Genomic DNA, 20497 nt, shown 5'->3' on the forward strand with positions numbered 1-20497 from the left:
AGCTCTGGGCTAGTGGCTGCTAGTAAGCTGAATGTCGCTGGGCTCTGTTTCCCTGTTGATACACCAGTGCATAGTAGCAGTATCTAATTTCGTCTCTTGAGCCCTCGACACCAAGTATGGCTTGAATGGCTTATCTCGCTCGACCGAGTGACTGCAAGCGCCAGAAGCGGCGCAATCCACGGATGAGTACGGCCCGCTCGCCACTTCAGCAGCCGCCGAGCATTTAATCCAGACTGGCCTCAACACAAGCTTCCCACCAACGGTTCTTTTCTTGCTTGCGGGTACCTGCACCTGAAGCGCGCTCGCGACTTGTAACGCCTGCAGTGCCTGCGTCGGCCTATTAGGGGCCGCACTGCCCTGGCCATTAACGACGTGCGCTAACTCCGTTGTTTCAGAAGACTGGGTTTTGGCCACTTGCAACACCAACTCAGGTACACGACAATCCTGCAGGGCCTGCAGCCTCTCGTCCAGGGGGCTGGTCCGCCAATTGCTATGCAATACGCGTAGCTGCAGCTGGGGCTGGGGTTGGGGCAACGGGGGGCTACTTCGACTGGCCTTTGTAGATCTGCCTTAAGTTGTTGGCCGGTCCGGGCGCAGGTCAGCTGCGACCTGAGCTCTGAGTTATTGAGCGACTGAACATCACGAAGATCGCGGCTCTCCTCGGTTTCCTTTCTTGTTCTCGTCCCGCGCCACTGCCTGCCTCTTTTTTCCTTCTTCTCCCGCTTCTTGTTCTTCCCGGCTTCCTTTCTATTCTTGATTGACGCTGTGCGTCGTCAATGTTGATCAGTCCATTTGGGGAACAAAGTCATTCTTTGCAGGTCTGGGGTCAAACTTTGAGCTTGTCCATTCATTTGCGCGTTCTGGTTTGCTTCTCGCTACATTCTTTCCTGTCATTTTCTCGCAAGAACGAGGGTCGCTTTCGTCTGCTCCGTGGCAAGCCCAACTTTGTTCGAGCACTTGAATCTCGGGCATCGTTATCTCCCCGACGTGTTCGCCAACAAGAAAATAGAACAGAGTTTATCTACAGCAAAACCAGTTGCAGGATCATTGCGCCGACGCTCAGGCTCTAGTGGACTGGTAGCATATTTCAAAACTATCTACGAGGCTAGGAACAGGCGCCACCGTCTCAAGAACGTCATAGTCCATATTCAAACGGCAGTCGTCTCAGATCCCCTCCGGAAGACGTTCTTCCATCGGCTTTTTGCGTTCGGTAAACGACGCCTGAACGTGCGCCCAGATATCGTCGCTCGTACACGTTTGCTCCCTCACACCAGACCTGCCAGCCTACACACCGTCCCTTCACCTACCACAACAAACCTCACAATGCTATTGATATCATTACGTACAACCGCACTGGCGTTGCTTTGCGCATCCACCGCCCTTGCTCAGACTGTCTCGCTCTCGGCCTTTATCCCACGGATCGACAACCTCCCCTCGGCCTGCAACACTGTCTACTATTCAGCCATTTCCGGGTGCGTACCGGGAGACTTCCAGCCAGGCGCAACATGTAGCGCTGCCTGCGTACGGGGTCTCAACCAAATTGGAGACAGTGTGAAGAAGAGATGCGCCGACGTTGACGTGGGCGAGTTGAGTATCATCGGCGTCTTCCAGAATGGACTGGGTATCGCGAGTCTGTGTCCTGGCGTTACTGTAACGACCATCAAGTCAGACTCTCCGACAACGAGCACACAGTCGTCTAGGTCATCCACAAGCACAAGGGCAGCATCTTCATCATCATCATCGTCGTCATCATCTTCATCGTCGGAGACAACCTTAGCCAGCTCGACGGTTGATGCGAGACCGACACCGTCAAGTTCATCGACCGACACACAAAACGAACAAACCACTAGCTCGATTTCATCGACAAACGGCCTGGTTCTAGATCCGAATGCTACCGGATCGACCCCAACTACAACGGTAGCCGTCCCGCCCGAAGACACAAAAGCTCCCAACCCATCGCTCGCGCCAGGCACGCAGTTGTCCAATGCCTTTTCAGGTGGTGGGTCACCATTTGATATCGTCGCAACAGGCTCATCAAGTCACAAAGATATATTTGGTGGTGCCATGGCAGCTCTCCTGGCGACAGCCCTGCTCATCATCATCTGTGCATAGTTGCATATCATTCTTTTTTTTTGTTCTCTTATTTCCTAGCGTTGTATATACGGCTCACGACACGGCGTTTTGGGGCATTAGCATGTTTGATTTGTACCATATACCCGTACTGATGGATTACAAGATCGATCAGTACTACAGCTAGCTGGGAGTGTCAGCAGATTGGAAGCAATGGATATGTGTACGATGATGCAAAGCAGAACGGGCTGTAGAGCAGCGCCACAGACCTAGGCAGAGACACAGGCAGCTGGTCTCGTGCCATAGTGGCATAGTACTATACGCAACGATGAATCAAACAGAAGCACACCAGCTCATGACTCGTCAGTTGACAGATGACACTCATGCTTTAGTTTCCGTCCTTTTCCGTATACTGTAGGCCGTATTTTGTATATTTGTGACGTCTTGGCTCATGCGTTGCGGTCCTACTATCAGCCGCGGCAACAGAATGCTCCGGCCAACCCAGGCGACCCATGGAAGGTGGTAAGTAAGCGAGTGGGGGTGGCCGCCACCTGCGCCCCAGACGTAATGGCCCATTCCCGCTCCGCTCGCCGTATTGTCGGCTGCCTTTCCGCTGACTCTGGACCCACCATGCAGGAGCACAGCCGTGGAAGATGAGGAAGACTTTATTGCTATGCTTTATCCACGGCTTCAAGGTACGTCAGCTTCTCTCCATTGCGGACCCATGCGGGGCCAGTGCAATACGTCATTGTCAGGTGGCGGCCAGGCCCAGTCTCGGCATAAACAACCAGCAGCGCCATTACAGCACTAGGCGGTTTGAAGGCAGTGAAACTGGACAGTGAAAACATGTACTGACAAATCGAGTAATAGGGCGGGGATGAGACGTTCAGAACGTTTCCGAGCCATGTGAAGGCGCTGCTCCAGCATGCCCTGCCCAAGGTCACCATCCTCACTATCACGTATCCCCAGTTTGAGACAAGAGGCGACTTGCACGAGTGTGTAGGAAGATTCAAGGAATGGCTACAGGACAAGATCATCGACCTCGAGGTGGCAAACTCGACGCCCTCACCCACAGTCGACCCCTCAGTGCGGACCATCCTGGTCGGCCATTCCATGGGTGGCATTGTAGCGGCAGAAACACTGCTCTCCATTCTCTCGGAACAGCCGATCCATTCACAATCGAATTCGCAAACGGGCGCCGAGTCGCTTTCGGAACACTCAATGCTCATGTTCCCATACATACAAGGTATCCTCGCCTTTGATACGCCGTATCTAGGCATTGCGCCGGGCGTGGTAGCCCATGGCGCTGAAAAGCATTGGAACACGGCGAGCTCGGCATATTCTGCGTACACAAATCTTGCTGGTGCATTTGGATGGGGCGTCAAAGACACGGCCTCCAGCACGGTCGACACAAGCAAGATGCTTCCTGCGCCCGCGACCTCTCCAAGCGCGGATGCGGCATCAGCACCTTTATGGCAGCGCTACGGCAAAATGGCCATGTTTGCAGGAGCCGCAGGAGCCATTGCAGCCGGCGGTGCCGCAGCATACATGAAGAAAGACCAGATCAGCCAGGGCGTAACGTGGGCAACGTCGCACCTAGAATTCGTTGGCGTCCTTGCACGGCCCGAGGAACTACGTAAGCGATTAGAGAAGATTGCAAGGTTTACTACAACACATGAGCTTGGCTTCTGCAATATGTATACTACTTTGGGTCACGCTATCAACAGCGAGAACAAAGAGCACGGCTGGACAGGCAAAGTCGCAGGCAAAGACCGCACTTTTTGCAACCTACCTAAGGGCCCGCTAAAGAATTTCTTCATTCCTGCTGTAAACGATAAAGCTACGGCTGAGACATGGGCGCACACGTCCATGTTCGATCCCCGCAATAACCCGGGCTACTACACGCTCAGCGAGACAGCCAAGGAAAAGATTATCGAGTGGACCGAGAACACGGAGTGGTATGGAGAAAGCGAGGGACCGCTGATAGGGGAAGTAGGGGAAGAAGCAGAGATTGTGGAGCGTCAAGAAGTGGATGAGCAGATGCAAAAAGAGGCGGATGCCAAGGAAGCGGCGAAGGCGAAGAGCAAAGGGGATGGGGATGGGGATGGGTTGGAGGAGGAAGGAGGGTTTGTGCATCTCAAGCAGGGAGTTGAGGCTGCGGAATGGGAGGATGAGGCGAGGAAGAGGACGGAGTTGTGATGGTTGAAGTCACGTTTTTGTGGTATACCCCCCTTCCCTGGTTGCTATCGAGTCCTATAAGTAAGTACCCGCATAGTTGAGGCCTATCTGACCCCCGTCCTGCTTCTCTACCTAGTTAGTCCCTTATACTAAATAAATCCAATGCTCCTCCCCCTTTTCCCTTTTGACCCTCTTACTTAATTCATGTCCTTGGCAAACCTGAGACTCAAAATTAGCTATACTTGGATTCGCTCAACAAACTGACTTTGTTGTGTTGGGGACATTGATAAGGCATGAAGCTGGGCAAGGGGTTTTTTTTAATTTAGTACATAGCCCCATTTACAGGCTACATCCTTATCGCTGATCACGGCCTTGTGCGGCAATGAGGGTCTAGCGGCAGCGGGAGATTTGCCGTTGTCCGGGGCTAATGCGCGGGTATTTTGGACAGGAAAAATGCGGAGGGGGGGGGGGGGGGGGGGGTTGAGGGAGCGGGAGACATCACTTTAATTCATTCACACGAAAATCTTTGCAATGTTCTTTCTCTGTGTCCAGTTGGAGGAGTTTTTTTTTGCCAACTGGGTTGAACTGTTGAGGTGATGGAAATAGCTTGATTGCTATTTCTTCTTATTCTTGTCATCTTTGATGCCTTATGAATCTTCTAATGCTGAAAAAAAAATAGATTACTATGGGACATCGATATCCATCCAGTCCGGGTCATCGTCGTCGTCATCTGCGTCCTGCGAGTCTTCACTACCAGACGTATCAGAGGGGGATCGCCGCATGCGCACAACGAGGTTCTTGTCGCTGCGCTCGACGTCATCGTGCCATATCTCCAATCCATTGACGCTACCACCGCCACCAACAAAGTACAAGTAGCCGACTTGCCCCGCAACTTTTGCCGTCTGGCGCTCCAGTTCCTCGCGCTCCTCACGCTGTTTCAGCGTCTCGATGAATTCCGGCTCGACCTGGACTTGCTCTGACGACTCCGAGTAGGATAGAGAGCTGCGCGGAGGACGAGGCCGTGTCGTGTTTCCGCGAGCTCGGCGCTCCGCCATGCGGCCCTGTTCCTGGATGCTGCGATAGTTGCGCCAGCTGAAGAAGCCGGGTATAGGCCAATCCCAGAAGGCGGCGGCAATCTCAAAGTCGGGGCCCAGGCCGTGTTTGCGGCGCACCGCTGCTTCTGTCTTGTTTCGGGCGTTCCAGGCCTCGCGGAGAGCGTTTTGCTGCTGCATTTGGTGGCGGTGATTGTTGATGATTTGGAGCAATTCGGGGCTGCCTTGTTGTGGTTTTGCTGGCGGCCGCCAGTGCTGCGTAGTGCACGCTGGCCGAGGCGGAGGCCGTGGCGGTGTGCTGGACTCGAGGGGCCGTGACACGATAGGGGCAGCGACGGCCTTCTCCCACCAAGCCACATTGTACGCTGCAGCCTGTGCCTCGGGCACACTAGTTGGATACGAAGCTGACATGGAGTCACAGATGGTGCAGAGCGAGGGGCTCTGGGATAGGACTGCTGCCTGGGCTGACCGCGGGTCTGATCGTCTGTGTGCGTCGTCCCACAATTGTTCCCGCTCCCAGCGGAGTTGATCGTCCCTCCTCGTTTTCTCGAAGCGCTGCTTTGCAATGAAATACCCCTTTCTGGCCGTGTTCCACCGCTGGTTGCGCATGGGCTCGGGGGGTTTCAAGCCCCCTTGGCTGGCCAGCTTCTTTAACGCAGCATCCGACCTTGCACGGGCCCGGGAGAGAGCGCATCGAGGGCACCATGGCACATGTGTTGAACTCGAAGGGTGAATTGCATGGCCACATTTACTAGCTGTCCGTATTGGGTGACCGTAAAAGCAGCCGGGAGGCGTTTGTTTTTTGTCCAGGGTGGCAGGCATGCATTCTGGGTTGAGCATCATCGGCATGATGGAGACAATGGTTTGGTTGGTGGATTTGGTGGTTGAGGGTCGTAAAGGAGCGTATGTGCATTATTGCTGGTGGGTTAAGGTATGGGTCGCGTGACGTGGTGGACCACAGCCAGGCGAGGAATTCGGAAAAAAACTAAGCAGTAAGAAAGGATTGGAGCCACCAAGAGAGGAAAAGACTCGACAACAGCAACAGCGATCCGAATCGAGACCAGGGCAGAGAAAGTGCGTACTGCGGCACTTTTTAAACTGTGAGATGGACCTTCAGCCCTGTTGAACGAGGCGCGCAAGCGCGTCATCGTGCTGGCCGCCTATTGGTCTGTTACTACAAAAAGTCGCATGCGCGTCAGTCATGGCCACCTGCCCGTGCGCCTATTGGCTGTGAACTGCCCACCCGCCCGCCTGGATATCGTGGGGGCAGATCGACTTACTACAACACATCGCCTCTGACTTGGCACCGACACCATGCTCTTGGGCATCTTCCCGGCACCATTACGAAGCCCAACCTTGCCACGCTCATCCGCACCAGCCCTCTCAGAACTACCCTCCCTCCGACATCACCCTCACACTCACCTTCACCCATGAGACTCTGCCTCAAGCCCTACATGATCCCATGTACAAGATCCAGTCAAGCCGGCATGAGAGCTGCCATTGTCATGGTATGGCCTCGAACACAAAGAAACCTCCTTTCTCGGTTGCTCGATACAAGCTTGTCCATTGGCTGCAAATATGCAACAAACACTCAAGTCCCGTCTGGGCAATTCGTAAACGAGAGTGAATGGTGATTGCCCATCTAATTGGTTGTCGCATTCACTGCAGCACGATGGGTTAAAAAATAGTTTTGATACAACCGTTTGAAGGTCTCACTTCTTAATCTCAACTCGCACCCAGCAACAATACTGCCAGCATGCAAGAGAAGCGACCAGACTTCCCGCGCAGAAGTGCCTCGTTCAATCCTGAAGCAGAAACCTTCAGTCCGGCGCCGGCTAAAATTGGAGCGGCAGATATTGATACTAAGCTAACTCCCCGCATGAACTCTCCACAGAGGTTGAGCGTCCTGGAAATGTACGAAGGTGATTATCTTCTATCTCGGAGTTCATGCCATCAGCCAGTGACTTGGATGTAGAAGATTCTCCCTTTCGGCCTTCCAGAGAGATGCGCCCCAACTACCAGACATACAGTGGACCGAGTGTCCCACAACTCGCAGGCACTCAGTCGGACCAGCTGGATATGTCATTTCCTGATTTTCATGATATGCTGCATGGTAAGACTAGCCCAGCGCCGCTCAAACATGCAGTGCTAATGCAAACACTGCGTAGCCCTAAATCAAGCTGGAAACAAAGCAGCACAGAACCCCAGTACTCCGATGGAATCCATCCACATCGCAGCACCCTATCAATCACGATGCGTTGAGCCTACGCAACGCTATGCGCCCAGCTTCAGTGCCCCCGAAGTCGAAGAGCTTAGCACCAGTCTTGGACTCCCCGGCATAGTGGGGAAGGGAAAGGCGGGCGCCGACGACTCAACAGCACGCCCCAGCAATCTCCCCGACTTCAAAAGTCCTGCTAGCAGTAATCTTCATGGTAAGCTCATGGGTCGAGCTCTCGGTAAGCCGTTTACTGCTAACGCTCTAGCCCGCTTTCTTAACGCGCAGGGTGTCTCAGATCATACGGCTATAGGACCCCAGAATCTTCACAACTATAGATTTGGCGTGCAAAATGAGCGGGAGATCGGAGAAGATCCACCAACTAGAACTGTACAGCCGCCTCCCGGATTTGCTGGAGAGCATCCCCGCGAGATTCTTGAAGAAGATCAATCCACTAGAACTATACAGCCACCTCCTGGATTTACCGGAGAAAGTTCACGCGAGATCTTTGCTGAAAGGCGCGGCACCAACTTTGCGGATATCCTCGAGTCTCAAGCCCTGCCTACAGGTCTTTCAGCATTTAGACACCCCCGCCGATTCAGCGACCTCCAGTCCGCCGTTCAAGCTCTGCAACAGAAGAGCCACGCAAACCGCCTGCCACCTAAGAGAGTCATTCGCCCGCGAGCCACCACCCGCACCAAGCGTTCTGACCAAGGTCCCGAGCCCTCATCCGCCGACATCTACCCAGACGACGCACCCTACCCATCTACTCGCCGCCCTTCCTACGTGCCGGACCCAACCCTCGTATTTCACGACTACTCCTCGCATGGCCGTAGCTTCAAACCTCAAGACACAACATCCTGGCCCACCCCTGCAGAAGTCTACTCTGAAAACCCGATTCAAGGCCCCGCTCACCCCAGCTCCTCCGCCAAAGAAGATACAGAACCAGGATTCGATCTCTTCAAAGACCACTACTACCCTACTGACGCCGATATCCATGAGCCTGACGCGGAAATCGATGCTTTGCTCAAGGCTATCCCGCATCTTTTGGACCTCCATGTACCGGAGCTGAAGTGTGATTCGTGTCCGTTGACGCCAGGCCAGACGGACGGGTCGCGGTATGGTATGCGGTTTCATGGCATTGGTCTGGGGGACAGGTGGATGGGCCCGGATTTGAGTGGTGATCCGAACATCAAGGTTCTGTGGTGATTTGGTGTGGTTTGGGCACTGGGATAGATCTGAAACGAGACTGGGATTGCCAGAGTGCTTGGTATTATTTGGGATCTTTGCACTGGGATCTGTTTGCTTGCCGTCAACGAAACCGGTGGAATCGGTATGACGGGATTGGAGCTGGGAAATCCTTGCAATGGAATAAGGAGGGTCAAAATGTGTAGGCCTGAAGAATCTTACTTGTAGGTTCTTTTGAGATGGACTGTATGATTATAATTGGCCAGTAGAAGAACAGTATGCAATAAGAATACTACATACTAAACATGAATTTCCCAAGAATGTGTATAGGTCTAACGAGGTCTACACAAGTATCTCCAACGCCACCATAGCCAAATACCCATTCATGTCATCATTGTCAGAATATAGCCCATCTCCACGAATCAAGGCCTGCCTCACATCCGTTTTTTTCTCGATTTCCTCCCCTCAGACGAAGTCAAAGTCCCTCTTCTGGTTCATTGCCAAACGCCACCCGCCACAGGTGCCGGATCGAGAACCGCGCACAAGAATCAACACGTGATTTTGGATTCAAGAGCTAAATATCATGTTGCTATTGCGGCTGCGCGGGCGTTGCAGTGCCGGAGCCATTGGAAGGGGGAGTTCCCAATCCAGACAGCGGGCTTACGGTGCCACTTGGCGGCACAGGGATTTTGATGTCTTCGGGACTACCGGGGACCATTGATTCGGGTAGGTCGGGGATCTTGATCCGCTTTGCGACGTTGTTGTAGGACGAGGGTATGATCTAGAAAATGATAAGCATGGTGAATGAGCAATGTGCGTAGATTATGAAGCGCAGACTTACCTCGATAATCTCATCACGGGGAAACTCGAGTTTGGGAATGTCCGCTGCATTGCACGCCATTAGGTACCCGTAAAGCACACGAAGTACAGATTCGTGGGCGATGATCAGGAGATCGTTTTCTTCGCGCTCGAGTTCGAGGATAATGGGCTCCATGCGTACAGCAAGGTCGTGGTAGGACTCTGCGCGTGGGTATCGGTGGTGGTATGGATCTACCTCGTGCTTTTTGACTTCCTCGGGGAACTCTTCTCGAATCTTGGCTTCGGACATCTTCTCGCATACACCGGGGTTCATCTGGCTCATCTGCGATCGCTGCCTTACCCGGTAGCCCATAGAAGCTAGAACCTCTGAAGTCTGGACAGTTCTTCGACGTGTCGAGGTCCAGATGGTCAGTGGTTTCAGAGACGCATCTGTCGCTCCAGACTCGATTAACTTCTGTCTTTCTTCTTCACGGTACTTCAACAACACTTCGCTCATCTTTCTTGCGTACTCGTGACCTTCTGGTGAGAGACTGGCATCGGCTTTGTATGAATCCTCCTCTCGCGTCGTTCCCGCACGAGCAAAGTATGTTTGCCGTGACTTGATGTGGAGATTGAGCAGGTAAAAGACAATACGCTGTGAGAGGTATCCAAATGCGCAGTTGTTCACAACAACTCGTTCGCCGGCATTGATCATCTTGATCCAATGTAGGTCGGTCTCCTCCATAGTCTCGAAATGAGGTATCCGTGCATTGATACGTGCCAGGTAGTCCTGAACTGCGTCCTCGTCCTTCCAACCCTTGTAATCTGGTGAAGAAATCTTAACGCGACGTACGTTCTCCTGGATGATGCGTTCGTCTGTGCAGTGTGATTCGATGAAGATTGTTTGGATCCCATTCTTTGCAAACTCCTTGGCTAACGACCGACGGCCCTGGCTGATGGCGTTGACGGCATCGTAAATGGCCACTTGGCCTTTGTCGTTCTCCAGAAAGTGATAGATATCATCGCGGCATTTTTTCAAAATCTTATTGCGAAGCAAGACAGACTGTGGTGCTGCGTTGAGGAAGAAGTAGTCTTCAGGCACATCCATGCCCGGACTTAGCGTAGCGCGACGGTAATCGCCAAGATGAAACACGTGAGTCTTGACCCCGAGCCAGCGCAGGTAGCGGGCCAGTGCAACAGAGGTATGCGTCTTTCCTCGAGCCGGGAGTCCGCAGGTGGCGATGACTATCCTGCCTGAATGGAAGAGGCGGCCCGATTCTGTGCTATAGAGTTGGGCAGGCGCCATTTCTTCCCTGGCAGGCAGGTCGTGGATTGCATCGACGGCTGTACTCGACCGCCGCCGGAAGCGGGGCGAGTTTGCGTATATCTCAGCGGTGCTATGCATGGTGAGTGAATGTTCTGTTGGAGCCATGTGCAGCGCTGCTGCTCGGGCATGGCCGCGGAAAGTGGGGTCATGGCACTCACAGGAGGGTGTCCATAGTTGCAAATAGGTAAAGTCTACAGGGAGAAGAATTGAAGCAAGGAGAAGACTGCGGATTGTGAGATAAAATGGAAACAGCCACTCGTTAAGAAATGTGAGTTGGGTATGGATGCTTCAAGAAGGTCACGGTTCCCCGGTAGTCCAAAGGTGTGCCGAGCGACGTCAGCGAGCAAGGCGCGACAACCCGCGACAGTTCAATGTAGCGATTCTACCAGGCCACGTCGCAGGACTGTCTGAGAAGAACCAGTCAGTGCTTTTTCTTTTGGGGGATTTGGTAGTCGAAGGACCCAAGGCGCAAATGTCCGCTGCCGTCATGTTGGGGAGCCAGCCCTCGAAGATAACGGATTCGGGGTTCTGCGTGGGCTAGCGCCTATTATGTCATCAGTAACTTGAGAAAATGTTCACGATATCATCACTGCCCAGCGCCCGCGACGCATCACAGCATCCCCTCACCCACCTGCTGCCATTTCCAATTTCCCCTGTGCCGGCCCTCCCATATACATAGGGAGCTTCTACTTGGACCCCGACGCACACTTTCGTCATGGCTACCCCGCTGCAGCTCAGCAACCCGGCGCAGGAACAGGCTGTCGCTGACATCCTCTCGCGGCCTCGCGCAGCCAATACCGGCCCATTCGCACAATTCCTCAATGTATACGATGCCTTTCAAGAACGGAGAGAGGCATTGGGTCTCAGCAACCCCGGCACAGTGGAAAACATTGCCCGCGAGGTCCAGCGCGATGTCTTTCTGAACAATTCCAGTTTTTCGGGCCTGCGCGCCGAACTCACAAAGGCATTCAGCGCTGCCCCGCTCTTCCAGGTTGCCCACTCGCTGTCTATGGGGTCGCAGGTCATGCCTCCATACTCATACATGGTTCTTTACGGATCACCAAGGGTGCGTTGCTCGCTTGCTGGGCTGTTTTTAGCACGCTGACATTTTGCAGGTATTCATGCAAGGAAACATTGACAACGAACTCGCCTTCTCCGGCCGCTTCAACTGGCGCTGGACGTCAGCATTCGTTTCCAAGGCCGCTGTCCAACTCACTTCGCAGGGCAACATGGTCTCGCTTGAGAACGACTACACCGGCGCCGATTTTTCAGCTTCCCTCAAGGCCGTCAATCCCTCGATACTTGATGGTGGTGTCACCGGTATGCTCATGGCGAGCTACCTTCAGTCCGTTACCTCAAGACTCGCACTCGGCATTGACGCTTTCTGGACACGCCCCGCCATGGCATACCCACCAGAACTCAATGTTTCGTATGCAGCACGCTACAGGACTGAGGACTGGATGGCATGTGGCCAGATTATCCCCGACCGCGGTGTATTGGAAGCTTCATACTGGCGCAAGCTCACAGACAAGGTCGAGACGGGTATCAACTGCAACTTGGCGTTTGCTGGTATTGGCCCCGGAGGCCCCATGGCTGGCCCACAGAAGGAGGGAAACGTCACAATCGGTGCGAAGTACGACTTCCGTCAGTCTTCATTCAGGGCGCAGATCGACAACCAAGGCAAGGTAGCTTGTCTGTTGGAGAAGATGATTGCGCCACCAATCCGTGTGACCTTTTCAGGCGAGATCGACCACAAGCAGGTATGTCATGGCAGAATTCAAGTTCAATGAGCAATGCTAACGACACGCAGAATGCTGCTAAGCTTGGTTTGGCCGTCGCGATAGAAGCAGCCGACGAGGCTGTCATGGAGCAGCAAGAACAACAGGGTGCCGCAATGTCAGCCGGTGCGATCCCTTTTTAAACGCCTCCCCACTCACACCCATGTATCGACTATAATACCATGACTCTTCTCTTTGCTGTATTACCACCTTTCTTGGAGCGAGCGCAGTCTGGGTAGAACCTCTACCCCACCATCTGCGGATTGGTTACGGTACTGCATGCGCGCCGATAGAGTGACCATTTTTTGCTACAGCATCTTACGAATGTAAAACGGCGCAATGTTCACATGGAATGGGCTACGAGCGCTTGGTAGACCGGACCGTGGCGGTTTATGTTTGTGCGCCAGATGATTTCAGAAATCGAGGTGAATGTATTTGTAAATATAGTTAGTGGCCGTGGGGCATCTAAAAACGAAAATCAAAAATACTCTAAGCAGCTACACTCTTAACACATGGGTTTCAATAGCAGCCATTTATGTGTGACGCAATAAATTATCGTGGAGTCGAGAAATATAATACAGATCGTTAACGGCTGGGAAAAAGAATTGCCGGTTTCCGCTACATGTACATAATCATTCCCGTCCAAGCACCAATCCTACTATCGTAACAAGCCAAGTAAGAAACCGTCGGCGCTTGTGCCCGGCGAGAGCCCATCCGTCGGAAATGCGACAAATGAGGGGAGATGGCAATCGTTTCTAATTTTTCTGGTTTTACAAAGCCGGCTTTGCGCCCTGCGGCTGGCCTGGAAGTGGTGCGCCGGGAGCCATGAACTGTTAAGAAAAAGTTAGCATACCAAGATATTATGTTGATAAGACACAAGCAATATGTTGGCTGAAAAGGATTGTCCGCTTCAACATATAAAAACGTACCTCGTTCTGCGCGCGCTGTGCCTGCAACTCAGCCCTCTCTTGCTCAACAATCATCTGCTCCTCGCTGTATGCCAAAGCCCATGGCACACCCAACAGCAGCGCACTGGTGCTCACGACCCACAGCGTCTTGCCGCCCATGCTCAGGCCGCTCTTGAACCACGACGAGATTGTGCTTGCTTTTGACGAGACGGAGCGCCGTGTGCTGGCGGGAATCATATCTTGCAGCGCAGAAAGGCGCTCGAAAAACGTCTCATCGGGCTGCGCCGAGTGGACAGACGAAGTATCGGAGTCTGTGGTTTTTCCATGGTTAGCAATTGCGGCGGATGTATGGGAAGTGGGTAATTGGATTTATGAAGAGGCAGGGTTGTGGTATCGTACCCGAGTCCGTGTCCCAGTCCTCGTCGTCAACGGGACCTTCCTGCTCGCGCATAAACTCCTCGTCGGTGACTTCTGTGAGCTGAACCATTTTGATGAGTTTCTGCTTCTGTAATTGGTGGGATAAAGAGTAAAAGGTAGTGGCTGGATGGATGTGAGGGTGGGATTGACGATGGGTGGTGGTGGTGTTGGGCCTCGAGCTTTGTCGCTTGTGACGATGATTGCGATGATGAACTTTTAGTGCACGGACCATATGACCTTGCGCTAGACGGGGGCGGGGCGGGGGTCTACCGAACGACTTCAACCATGGAGTCGGGTGACGACGACTTTCTGCTCATACTAGTTTATGCGGTTCAAGTCTGCATGCTAAGCACTGTGTTAAAATAGGCCGTTTGTATGCATGCAGAGGGTTACCCTGCGTGCGGAACAATCGTGCGGCTTTTAGTCTACCATTGTTGTAAGTAGCTATCGACTATTCCTTCAATGCAAGACACCTGGGTTGGCCTTATGTATCATCTCTAGAAAGAGATCATATTGACTGATTAAATTCGCACAGGTATTTGAACAGCAAATCGCTGCTAATGCCTTCATTTGGTTTCTCCCATCGCCAAACTTTAGTAGGGTACCACTTAGCATCCTTTCTAACATCTGTAGACTTTGCAATATGTACAACTTCTTTTCAATATCTCGCACATACGATCACTGGCAAAGAGTCGCTCTGGGTCTCGTTTCGCTCCCCGTACGATAAACCTTTGACCGGCAGATCAGTAGTCAGGTGGGTGGCCACTGGCGAATCCCCGCTGTCGTATGTTTTTTGTTTTTATTGTAAGTCATTTAGATGGGCAACTTGTATCATGTTCAGTGATCAATATGCCTAAGGGCCTGTTCTGTTGCGCGGTTGCGTTTTGCGTTTTTATTGCCAGATTTAGGTTGCGCTTTACCGAGCACGGCATCGTCTTCAAAAACCTAGCCCAAATCTAGGAACAAAAACGCAAAACGCAACTGCGCAACCGAACAGGCCCTAAGACTAAGTTTTTGTATAGTTCATGCTCATTGTGAAAGGAGTTTAAGCATGTAAGCTATCTTTGGACGTTCGATTTATCCATGGTTCGGGCAACACGAAAATTATGTATTATCCTGGATGGCAGAAAAATACTAAAAGTTTAGGAGGCTTCAGCTAGTGATGGATTATGTACCAGTTCTTGAATCCACAAATCGACAAAACAAAGATGGTATATACACACACCTCTTTCCTTGACTCGGGTGTCTTTGTCTTGCGATACTGAATATTATTTTTATTGTCAACAATAATTACTAATGGACTCAAATTTGCTCTACAATTCTTTTCCCCAGAAAAACTCATATTCGTGTAGTCTAAAATGCAGAGCCTTTTCTCCAATAGATTGCCCCAGCCTACAAAAGACTCCGTATTACAAACGCAAGCTACAAGCATCACGTATGAAAAGACTTGAAATAATATATAACTTGGCCACCAGAGTAATCAAAAGATCAGATGAATTAGGAATTACCCAAATCTCAGATATCTCCTGACAATCCATATCCTTGCAGGACTCAGCATGCTTATCGTTCTGTTCAGCAGCAGCCTAGCGGTAAAGACTATACACGCCCTTCTCTTTGTAAAAAGCAGTCTTCACAGTGCCCTTACCCGAATGCCTGTCTCTCTTATTACTGTATGGAGGAGCATAACCCTATTCAAACCCATTAGTTGCTTACGCATCACACATCGCTCTCTTCCTTTCCTGCCATACCTGCTAGTGACTACTTGAGGAATATTTTGTAGACAAATTCATGTGTCAAAAATACATTTCCAGGTACATTCAAGTTCCAGGGCTGCAGTGATGGTTGTGCCCAAGTCGTTTCCGCACCCAACTCGTCCAGTTCTTCTAAGCACAAAATCATCTATACTGTTAAGGTAATAGAAAAGAGGTGGAACATTTGTAAGCTCAGGTGTGGTAGTAGGGCGATATGAGATCGCCTTTGCATAGAGTGGCATTTATAGCTTCTAGAAACATCAGTGATTCTCTTAGTCACTTCTGCGCGCATGTGCTTTGGAGTAGATATTTACTCAAGAAAGACATTTTATTTAGGTAGATCCCCATTGGTTACAGAGAGATGCATTTTGACTCTCTATAATACGACTGACGGTCCGTAAAGAAGGTCGAGGGTCACAAAGTCAAGTATCCTACTATACTTTCAAGAAAAGGCATTTACAGCATATCAGTAATTCTGCCAATCCTACAATTTTCCAGTAATACAAAAGAAAAGATTCTGCTCCAAATTTTCTCTTACTCATAAAAAAGGAGTCAAATATCCATTTTGGTGTTCTTCTGTCGACAAGTAGACGACCTAACAACGCCACCAACACAAGCCTCGATAACTAACTCCAGTAGCCCCATGCTTATCCAAAAGCTTCTCCCCCTGTCCCGCATTCTTAGCCCCCACCCCACCCCCCCCTTACAACCTCAAAAGCCTCTCCGCATTCCTATACGCAAACAAATCCATCTCCTCATCCCTCAACACATTTGCCTGGGCCAACTTCTCCACAAACGCCCACCCATCCGTCATGTCACTAAACGGATAATCCACCGAATACATAATCCTCTCCACGGGACTAACTTGGCGCAACTGCTCAAACTGGCGGACCGTGAAAAACGCACTGGTGGTGCTCCAGATATTGGTGCTCCACACGCGCTCAAACGTCGTGTCGTTGCGCAGCCCCGTCGAGTCGATGCGGTCGATGAACATGGGCAGCCCCTCGCCGTTGTGCCCGATGATGAGCTTGAGGCGCGGAAAGCGGTCAAAGAGGCCGGCGCCGTAGAGACGTAACACATGCGTTCCGACGTCGATGTGCCAGCCCCAGGAGTTGGAGCCAAGGCGTCCGGCGAGGGCGGCGGGATAGTTGCCGGCAAAGAGCTTGGAGGTGATGTCTGCGGTGGGGGATGCAGGGTGCAGGTACAGTGGGACGTCGAGGGCTTGCGCCATGGCGAAGACGGGGTCGAAGCGTGCGGCGTCGTAGTAAGTGCCGTCTTTGAGGTGGTTCCATATCATTGCGCCTTTGAAGCCGAGGTCGGTTACGCTGCGGTTTAGTTCTGCGGCTGCTTCGTCAGGGAGCGCCATGGGTAGGACTGCGAAGCCGGCGAAGCGTTTGGGGTTTGCGTTGATGGCGGAGCGGATGGCGTCGTTGGCTGCGCGGCAGCCGGCTGGATCTTCGGATCCTGAAGCGGATTGCTGTGCGAGGACTTGTAGGGAGACATGGCCGGCGTCCATGGCGGCGATTCTGCCTGCTCCGACGTCTTTGAGCTTGGCGAGTATGCCGGGGCTGCGCTGAGCTAGGCCACTGGCGATGATCTCGGCTTCGAGCGAGGGAGATACGGCATGTTCTTCGAGTGCGATGAGGCGCTTGGGGAGGTAGTAGTGGGGTTTTGGAGGCGGGGGTGCCGTTGGTATACTGTTCGCACTGAGGGCGAGAGAGAAGAGTGTGCCAAGGTGAGTGATGCGCATATTGGGTAGAAAGAAAATGGAAAGCAACCTTTATTCACAGCCATTGTCCGAATCCTTTAGACTTTATACGCACCGTGCTAAGGCTGCACTGGTTAAACAAATGCGCTATCGCTCTGTTCATCTTTCTGCACACCTTGAGTCTTGTACTAGCGCAAAATTCAGCTATGTAGCATACAGCCTCGTGCTCTTTTATATCGAACTTGTGATCCTCCGACTGGTTATCGCCGTCTTCGCCCCCGCGTGGCGTTGGGACGGCTCGTAGTTTATGTGTCTAGATCGTGGAGGTGCAATCTCCACCAGAAATGGGACGAGTAGCGGTATCCTCTTCCCCTCCCCCCGAAAACTGCTGGAATAGTCGCAAACAGTATACTACAAAATTATTATCAGCAATATGTATTCTTTATAGTTACTCCACTACCAAACTCTCTCTTGAAATCGATAGCAACCCTCCCACTACTGTTTACGAGGGGGTAACGTAGAAAACAACAGCGGATCTAGACCCTAGTTGCGGTGGCTTGCTTAGCTTCGGTCCTAATACCAGCGGATAGATGCTCCCGCATTTCGACCACTATTCCTAGAAAGGGTGGCTTACTAGGTATCTGTTGATCGCCTAAGTTTGTCATATATAAGTAAATTCAACGTTCAGTTAGCGAGTCTTCATTGGGCTGGGCTAGTTGAGGTAACCCAGCGATCGCAGAGTAGAGACTTTGCTGTTACGATGAATAAAGACATAAACGATTGCAATGATAAATTATACTACATGATTACAAAGAATAATGGTAAAGAAAAGAGAAATCACTCCTGAATCAAAGAGACCATCGTACCCCCAGCATTCCCATATGCATTCAAGTCCACGGAAGGCTTTGCAAAAGATGATTCTACACCGTAAGATAGGAATATGCTCCGATACAGCCCAATGAATTTCAGTATTTCATTTCTCTCCACCTGGGAATATGCTACTTCAACCCGATCTTCAAGGTTCCGAAGTGTACTCTCCCACAACACGTACCCGTCGCGTTGCTCCTTAGGATTAGCACCTAAATCAAGAAATATTCGGATTGTTTGCAACTGGCCCTCCATATCCCAATAGTCCAAGAAACAAAATTCAGAGGGCAATCTCACTAAAAGATGGATCCAAAGAGATGGTAGCTCGACTCTAGTCCATTCTTCTGTGATCTGCTCTTCTAATACATTTACGAGGAGCCGGACCATGGATGCACAGCGAACACCGTTCCCTAGAGCCCAATTCATATTCATTGCAGCGAACATCAGCTTCTTGAGGCTCGGTTGTAAGCGCTTTTCCGAAGACGAACGCAACTTGCAATCGACGTAGTTATACAGTGCATATTTAACTGCAATTTCTAAGAAAGATCCACAGTGGAAACCTAAAGACCTAATAATTCGCGACGGTACTGGCACTTTTTCGATCTTTTGAACAGATGATAGAGCTAGAAGGGTAGGTTCTAGTTCATCCAGCGTCTGTATTTCCGGGGGTTTGGGATTCTTCATCAGAGACTCTTGCGTGGGAAAGAATCCCGTGGACCATTTGCCCCACAAGAGAACAATATCCTTGTAGACGAGCGGGAAAACTGGGTGGCAGTGCTTTGATTTGAGCTAGGAATGCTCGACATATTGCAGATGTTGGTTGAAAATCGGTTTTTATGTTTTGCCTAATCGTTCTTCGAATGTCCTCAGTGTTGAGGAAGTCTCGAACGGTCCGATGGAGAAAGTCAACCTTGAATGAGTCGAATATAATGGTCTTGTCAATAATATCGATTACGACTGATGCGTCTTCGGGATCATCGATGATTTTCCTGAGACGTTCACGTTCATCACCATCTCTACGGTCGATTGTCATCTCGAGCAATCCATTGCAGCGTGCATTGAGACGTCTTTTCATGGTTTGCAGTCGGTGGATGATCTCATGACGCCACAGCTCCTTGATCTCTGCGTTGATTCCATATTGTGGATCTTCTTCATCGATGTACGAGTATGTAAACAAAGACAGAGGCTCGATAGCTTTGAGAGCGATTTCAAAAGTTTCAGCTGCACGCTCTGAGTAGGTCTCGTCCGTAGTAGAAAGGATATGCAGGAAGTACTCTTCCAGCGTCGAAGGGAGCAAACGTATCCTACGCCGTAATTCGGAGAGTCGGTCGCAATTTACCAGACCTTGAAAGAGCGATCAAACAATAAGAAACACCTATAGGAATACTCCATCCGCTTTTTGAACAATCTCTTCGATAAGTTTGTCGTATCGATTATCCATGGTTGTTAGTGACGTAAACTGTCTCCTCTCGACAATCCCTTCAAGCGAGATTTCGCAAGATTGATCTCATTGTCTTTCCGCATGACTCGCACCGCCTGCCATAGACCCCCTAGTCTTCCCGCTCTTCCACGGCCTTTGAGATTCTTGAGCAGGTCGGAACACTCATCAGCAAGCTCTGTACAATCTTTTGCGAGGATAGCCAGCTCCCTCTCCCCACCAGTAGTACCCGTGGGATCGAGAAACAGTGGATGCTGAGGAAATTAGGTCGTCTTTGAGAACTTTGAGTCTCTCCAAGGTAGATTCAAGGTCTGTGTACTCTTGGGTTGCTCCATCCTCGGACCGATGCGCCTGCCGCGCTTTTGTGAACAGCTTACCGCTAAACTCGACAAACTGGATAATGTTGGCTCCCAGTGACAACGCAACAAACGCCTCGAGTACCGCCTTTTGCTGTGGAATTAGCAGTTTACGGGAGGAATCATTAGTTGACAAAGTAAGGGAAGATCAAAGGATGCCTCATGTTATGGCTGTGTTTGCATCCCCCCCCCCCCCCCCCCCCCCCCGGCCAAGGCTGAGATGTGATGCAGCGCCAGCACACACCACAGTCTGCCTCTTAATCTGCCTCAGGGGCGGCCAGTAGCACCTTCCTCCAAGAAAGCCACCAAACGCATTCCAGGTGTCACACATTAATCTTCACTCCCACCTCTCTACCCACTCACTGCTGCGCCCCTCCAACAATAGGCTACCCCTAAGCTTCTAATCAATGGATGTAATTTTCGAACATTCAAGGCCTCTTGTTGAA

At 51.4% G+C, this 20497-nt stretch overlaps 9 protein-coding genes across 9 annotated transcripts; 4 read left to right on the top strand and 5 right to left on the bottom strand.

Moving 5' to 3' along the window:
• Nucleotides 1–1323: 1323 nt before the first annotated feature.
• PSV08DRAFT_403514 (uncharacterized protein) lies at nt 1324–2431 on the top strand (the record flags this gene model as incomplete). Its single annotated transcript, XM_014227538.1, has 1 exon — nt 1324–2431. The coding sequence occupies one exon, from the start codon at nt 1324–1326 to the stop codon at nt 2110–2112; it is 789 nt and encodes a 262-aa protein (XP_014083013.1). The 3' UTR covers nt 2113–2431.
• Nucleotides 2432–2664: 233 nt separating this feature from the next.
• Nucleotides 2665–4427, top strand: PSV08DRAFT_227124 (uncharacterized protein). Its single transcript, XM_014227537.1, has 2 exons — nt 2665–2765; nt 2941–4427. The coding sequence occupies exons 1-2, from the start codon at nt 2724–2726 to the stop codon at nt 4267–4269; spliced, it is 1371 nt and encodes a 456-aa protein (XP_014083012.1). The 5' UTR covers nt 2665–2723; the 3' UTR covers nt 4270–4427.
• Nucleotides 4428–4911: 484 nt separating this feature from the next.
• On the bottom strand, nt 4912–6149 carry PSV08DRAFT_403516 (uncharacterized protein; the record flags this gene model as incomplete). Its single annotated transcript, XM_014227536.1, has 1 exon — nt 4912–6149. One exon carries the CDS (start codon nt 6147–6149, stop codon nt 4932–4934), a length of 1218 nt encoding a protein of 405 aa, XP_014083011.1. The 3' UTR covers nt 4912–4931.
• A 432-nt stretch (nt 6150–6581) lies between these two features.
• On the top strand, nt 6582–9004 carry PSV08DRAFT_364014 (uncharacterized protein). The gene is made up of 4 exons (XM_066093058.1): nt 6582–7222; nt 7276–7413; nt 7469–7732; nt 7784–9004. The coding sequence occupies exons 1-4, from the start codon at nt 7057–7059 to the stop codon at nt 8722–8724; spliced, it is 1509 nt and encodes a 502-aa protein (XP_065948842.1). The 5' UTR covers nt 6582–7056; the 3' UTR covers nt 8725–9004.
• Nucleotides 8956–11000, bottom strand: PSV08DRAFT_411108 (6-phosphofructo-2-kinase-domain-containing protein; the record flags this gene model as incomplete). Its single annotated transcript, XM_014227534.2, has 3 exons — nt 8956–9484; nt 9545–10898; nt 10987–11000. The coding sequence occupies 3 exons, from the start codon at nt 10998–11000 to the stop codon at nt 9293–9295; spliced, it is 1560 nt and encodes a 519-aa protein (XP_014083009.1). The 3' UTR covers nt 8956–9292.
• A 426-nt stretch (nt 11001–11426) lies between these two features.
• PSV08DRAFT_364016 (eukaryotic porin-domain-containing protein) lies at nt 11427–12807 on the top strand. Its single transcript, XM_014227533.2, has 3 exons — nt 11427–11894; nt 11944–12588; nt 12639–12807. Exons 1-3 carry the CDS (start codon nt 11544–11546, stop codon nt 12747–12749), a joined length of 1107 nt encoding a protein of 368 aa, XP_014083008.1. The 5' UTR covers nt 11427–11543; the 3' UTR covers nt 12750–12807.
• Nucleotides 12808–13322: 515 nt separating this feature from the next.
• Nucleotides 13323–14107, bottom strand: PSV08DRAFT_403520 (mitochondrial outer membrane translocase complex, subunit Tom22). Its single transcript, XM_014227532.1, has 3 exons — nt 13914–14107; nt 13536–13825; nt 13323–13436 (listed from the first exon to the last, which is right to left on the bottom strand). The coding sequence occupies exons 1-3, from the start codon at nt 13999–14001 to the stop codon at nt 13377–13379; spliced, it is 438 nt and encodes a 145-aa protein (XP_014083007.1). The 5' UTR covers nt 14002–14107; the 3' UTR covers nt 13323–13376.
• Nucleotides 14108–16385: 2278 nt separating this feature from the next.
• PSV08DRAFT_227134 (uncharacterized protein) lies at nt 16386–17558 on the bottom strand (the record flags this gene model as incomplete). The annotated part of the gene is made up of 1 exon (XM_014227531.1): nt 16386–17558. The coding sequence occupies exon 1, from the start codon at nt 17430–17432 to the stop codon at nt 16386–16388; it is 1047 nt and encodes a 348-aa protein (XP_014083006.1). The 5' UTR covers nt 17433–17558.
• A 1342-nt stretch (nt 17559–18900) lies between these two features.
• On the bottom strand, nt 18901–20382 carry PSV08DRAFT_249386 (uncharacterized protein; the record flags this gene model as incomplete). The annotated part of the gene is made up of 3 exons (XM_066092385.1): nt 18901–19601; nt 20073–20145; nt 20296–20382. The coding sequence occupies 3 exons, from the start codon at nt 20380–20382 to the stop codon at nt 18901–18903; spliced, it is 861 nt and encodes a 286-aa protein (XP_065948843.1).
• Between the last annotated feature and the right edge of the window lie 115 nt (nt 20383–20497).

Source organism: Bipolaris maydis (assembly GCF_028858645.1).
Source record: "Bipolaris maydis strain C4 unplaced genomic scaffold PSV08scaffold_10, whole genome shotgun sequence".
Lineage (NCBI taxonomy): Eukaryota > Fungi > Ascomycota > Dothideomycetes > Pleosporales > Pleosporaceae > Bipolaris > Bipolaris maydis.

What these genes read in the sequence shown, in the direction of transcription:
- PSV08DRAFT_227124 (XM_014227537.1), top strand. Translation starts at nt 2,724, where the DNA reads ATGAGGAAGACTTTATTGCTATGCTTTATCCACGGCTTCAAG. An exon ending in GCTTTATCCACGGCTTCAAG is followed by an intron (nt 2,766 to 2,940) that starts GTACGTCAGCTT and finishes ATCGAGTAATAG; the next exon opens with GGCGGGGATGAGACGTTCAG.
- PSV08DRAFT_364014 (XM_066093058.1), top strand. Translation starts at nt 7,057, where the DNA reads ATGCAAGAGAAGCGACCAGACTTCCCGCGCAGAAGTGCCTCGTTCAAT. An exon ending in CGTCCTGGAAATGTACGAAG is followed by an intron (nt 7,223 to 7,275) that starts GTGATTATCTTC and finishes ACTTGGATGTAG; the next exon opens with AAGATTCTCCCTTTCGGCCT. An exon ending in TTTTCATGATATGCTGCATG is followed by an intron (nt 7,414 to 7,468) that starts GTAAGACTAGCC and finishes AACACTGCGTAG; the next exon opens with CCCTAAATCAAGCTGGAAAC.
- PSV08DRAFT_403520 (XM_014227532.1), bottom strand. Translation starts at nt 14,001, where the DNA reads ATGGTTCAGCTCACAGAAGTCACCGACGAGGAGTTTATGCGCGAGCAG. An exon ending in GGACTGGGACACGGACTCGG is followed by an intron (nt 13,826 to 13,913) that starts GTACGATACCAC and finishes GAAAAACCACAG; the next exon opens with ACTCCGATACTTCGTCTGTC. An exon ending in CACAGCGCGCGCAGAACGAG is followed by an intron (nt 13,437 to 13,535) that starts GTACGTTTTTAT and finishes TTTTCTTAACAG; the next exon opens with TTCATGGCTCCCGGCGCACC.
- PSV08DRAFT_364016 (XM_014227533.2), top strand. Translation starts at nt 11,544, where the DNA reads ATGGCTACCCCGCTGCAGCTCAGCAACCCGGCGCAGGAACAGGCTGTC. An exon ending in TTCTTTACGGATCACCAAGG is followed by an intron (nt 11,895 to 11,943) that starts GTGCGTTGCTCG and finishes GACATTTTGCAG; the next exon opens with GTATTCATGCAAGGAAACAT. An exon ending in GCGAGATCGACCACAAGCAG is followed by an intron (nt 12,589 to 12,638) that starts GTATGTCATGGC and finishes AACGACACGCAG; the next exon opens with AATGCTGCTAAGCTTGGTTT.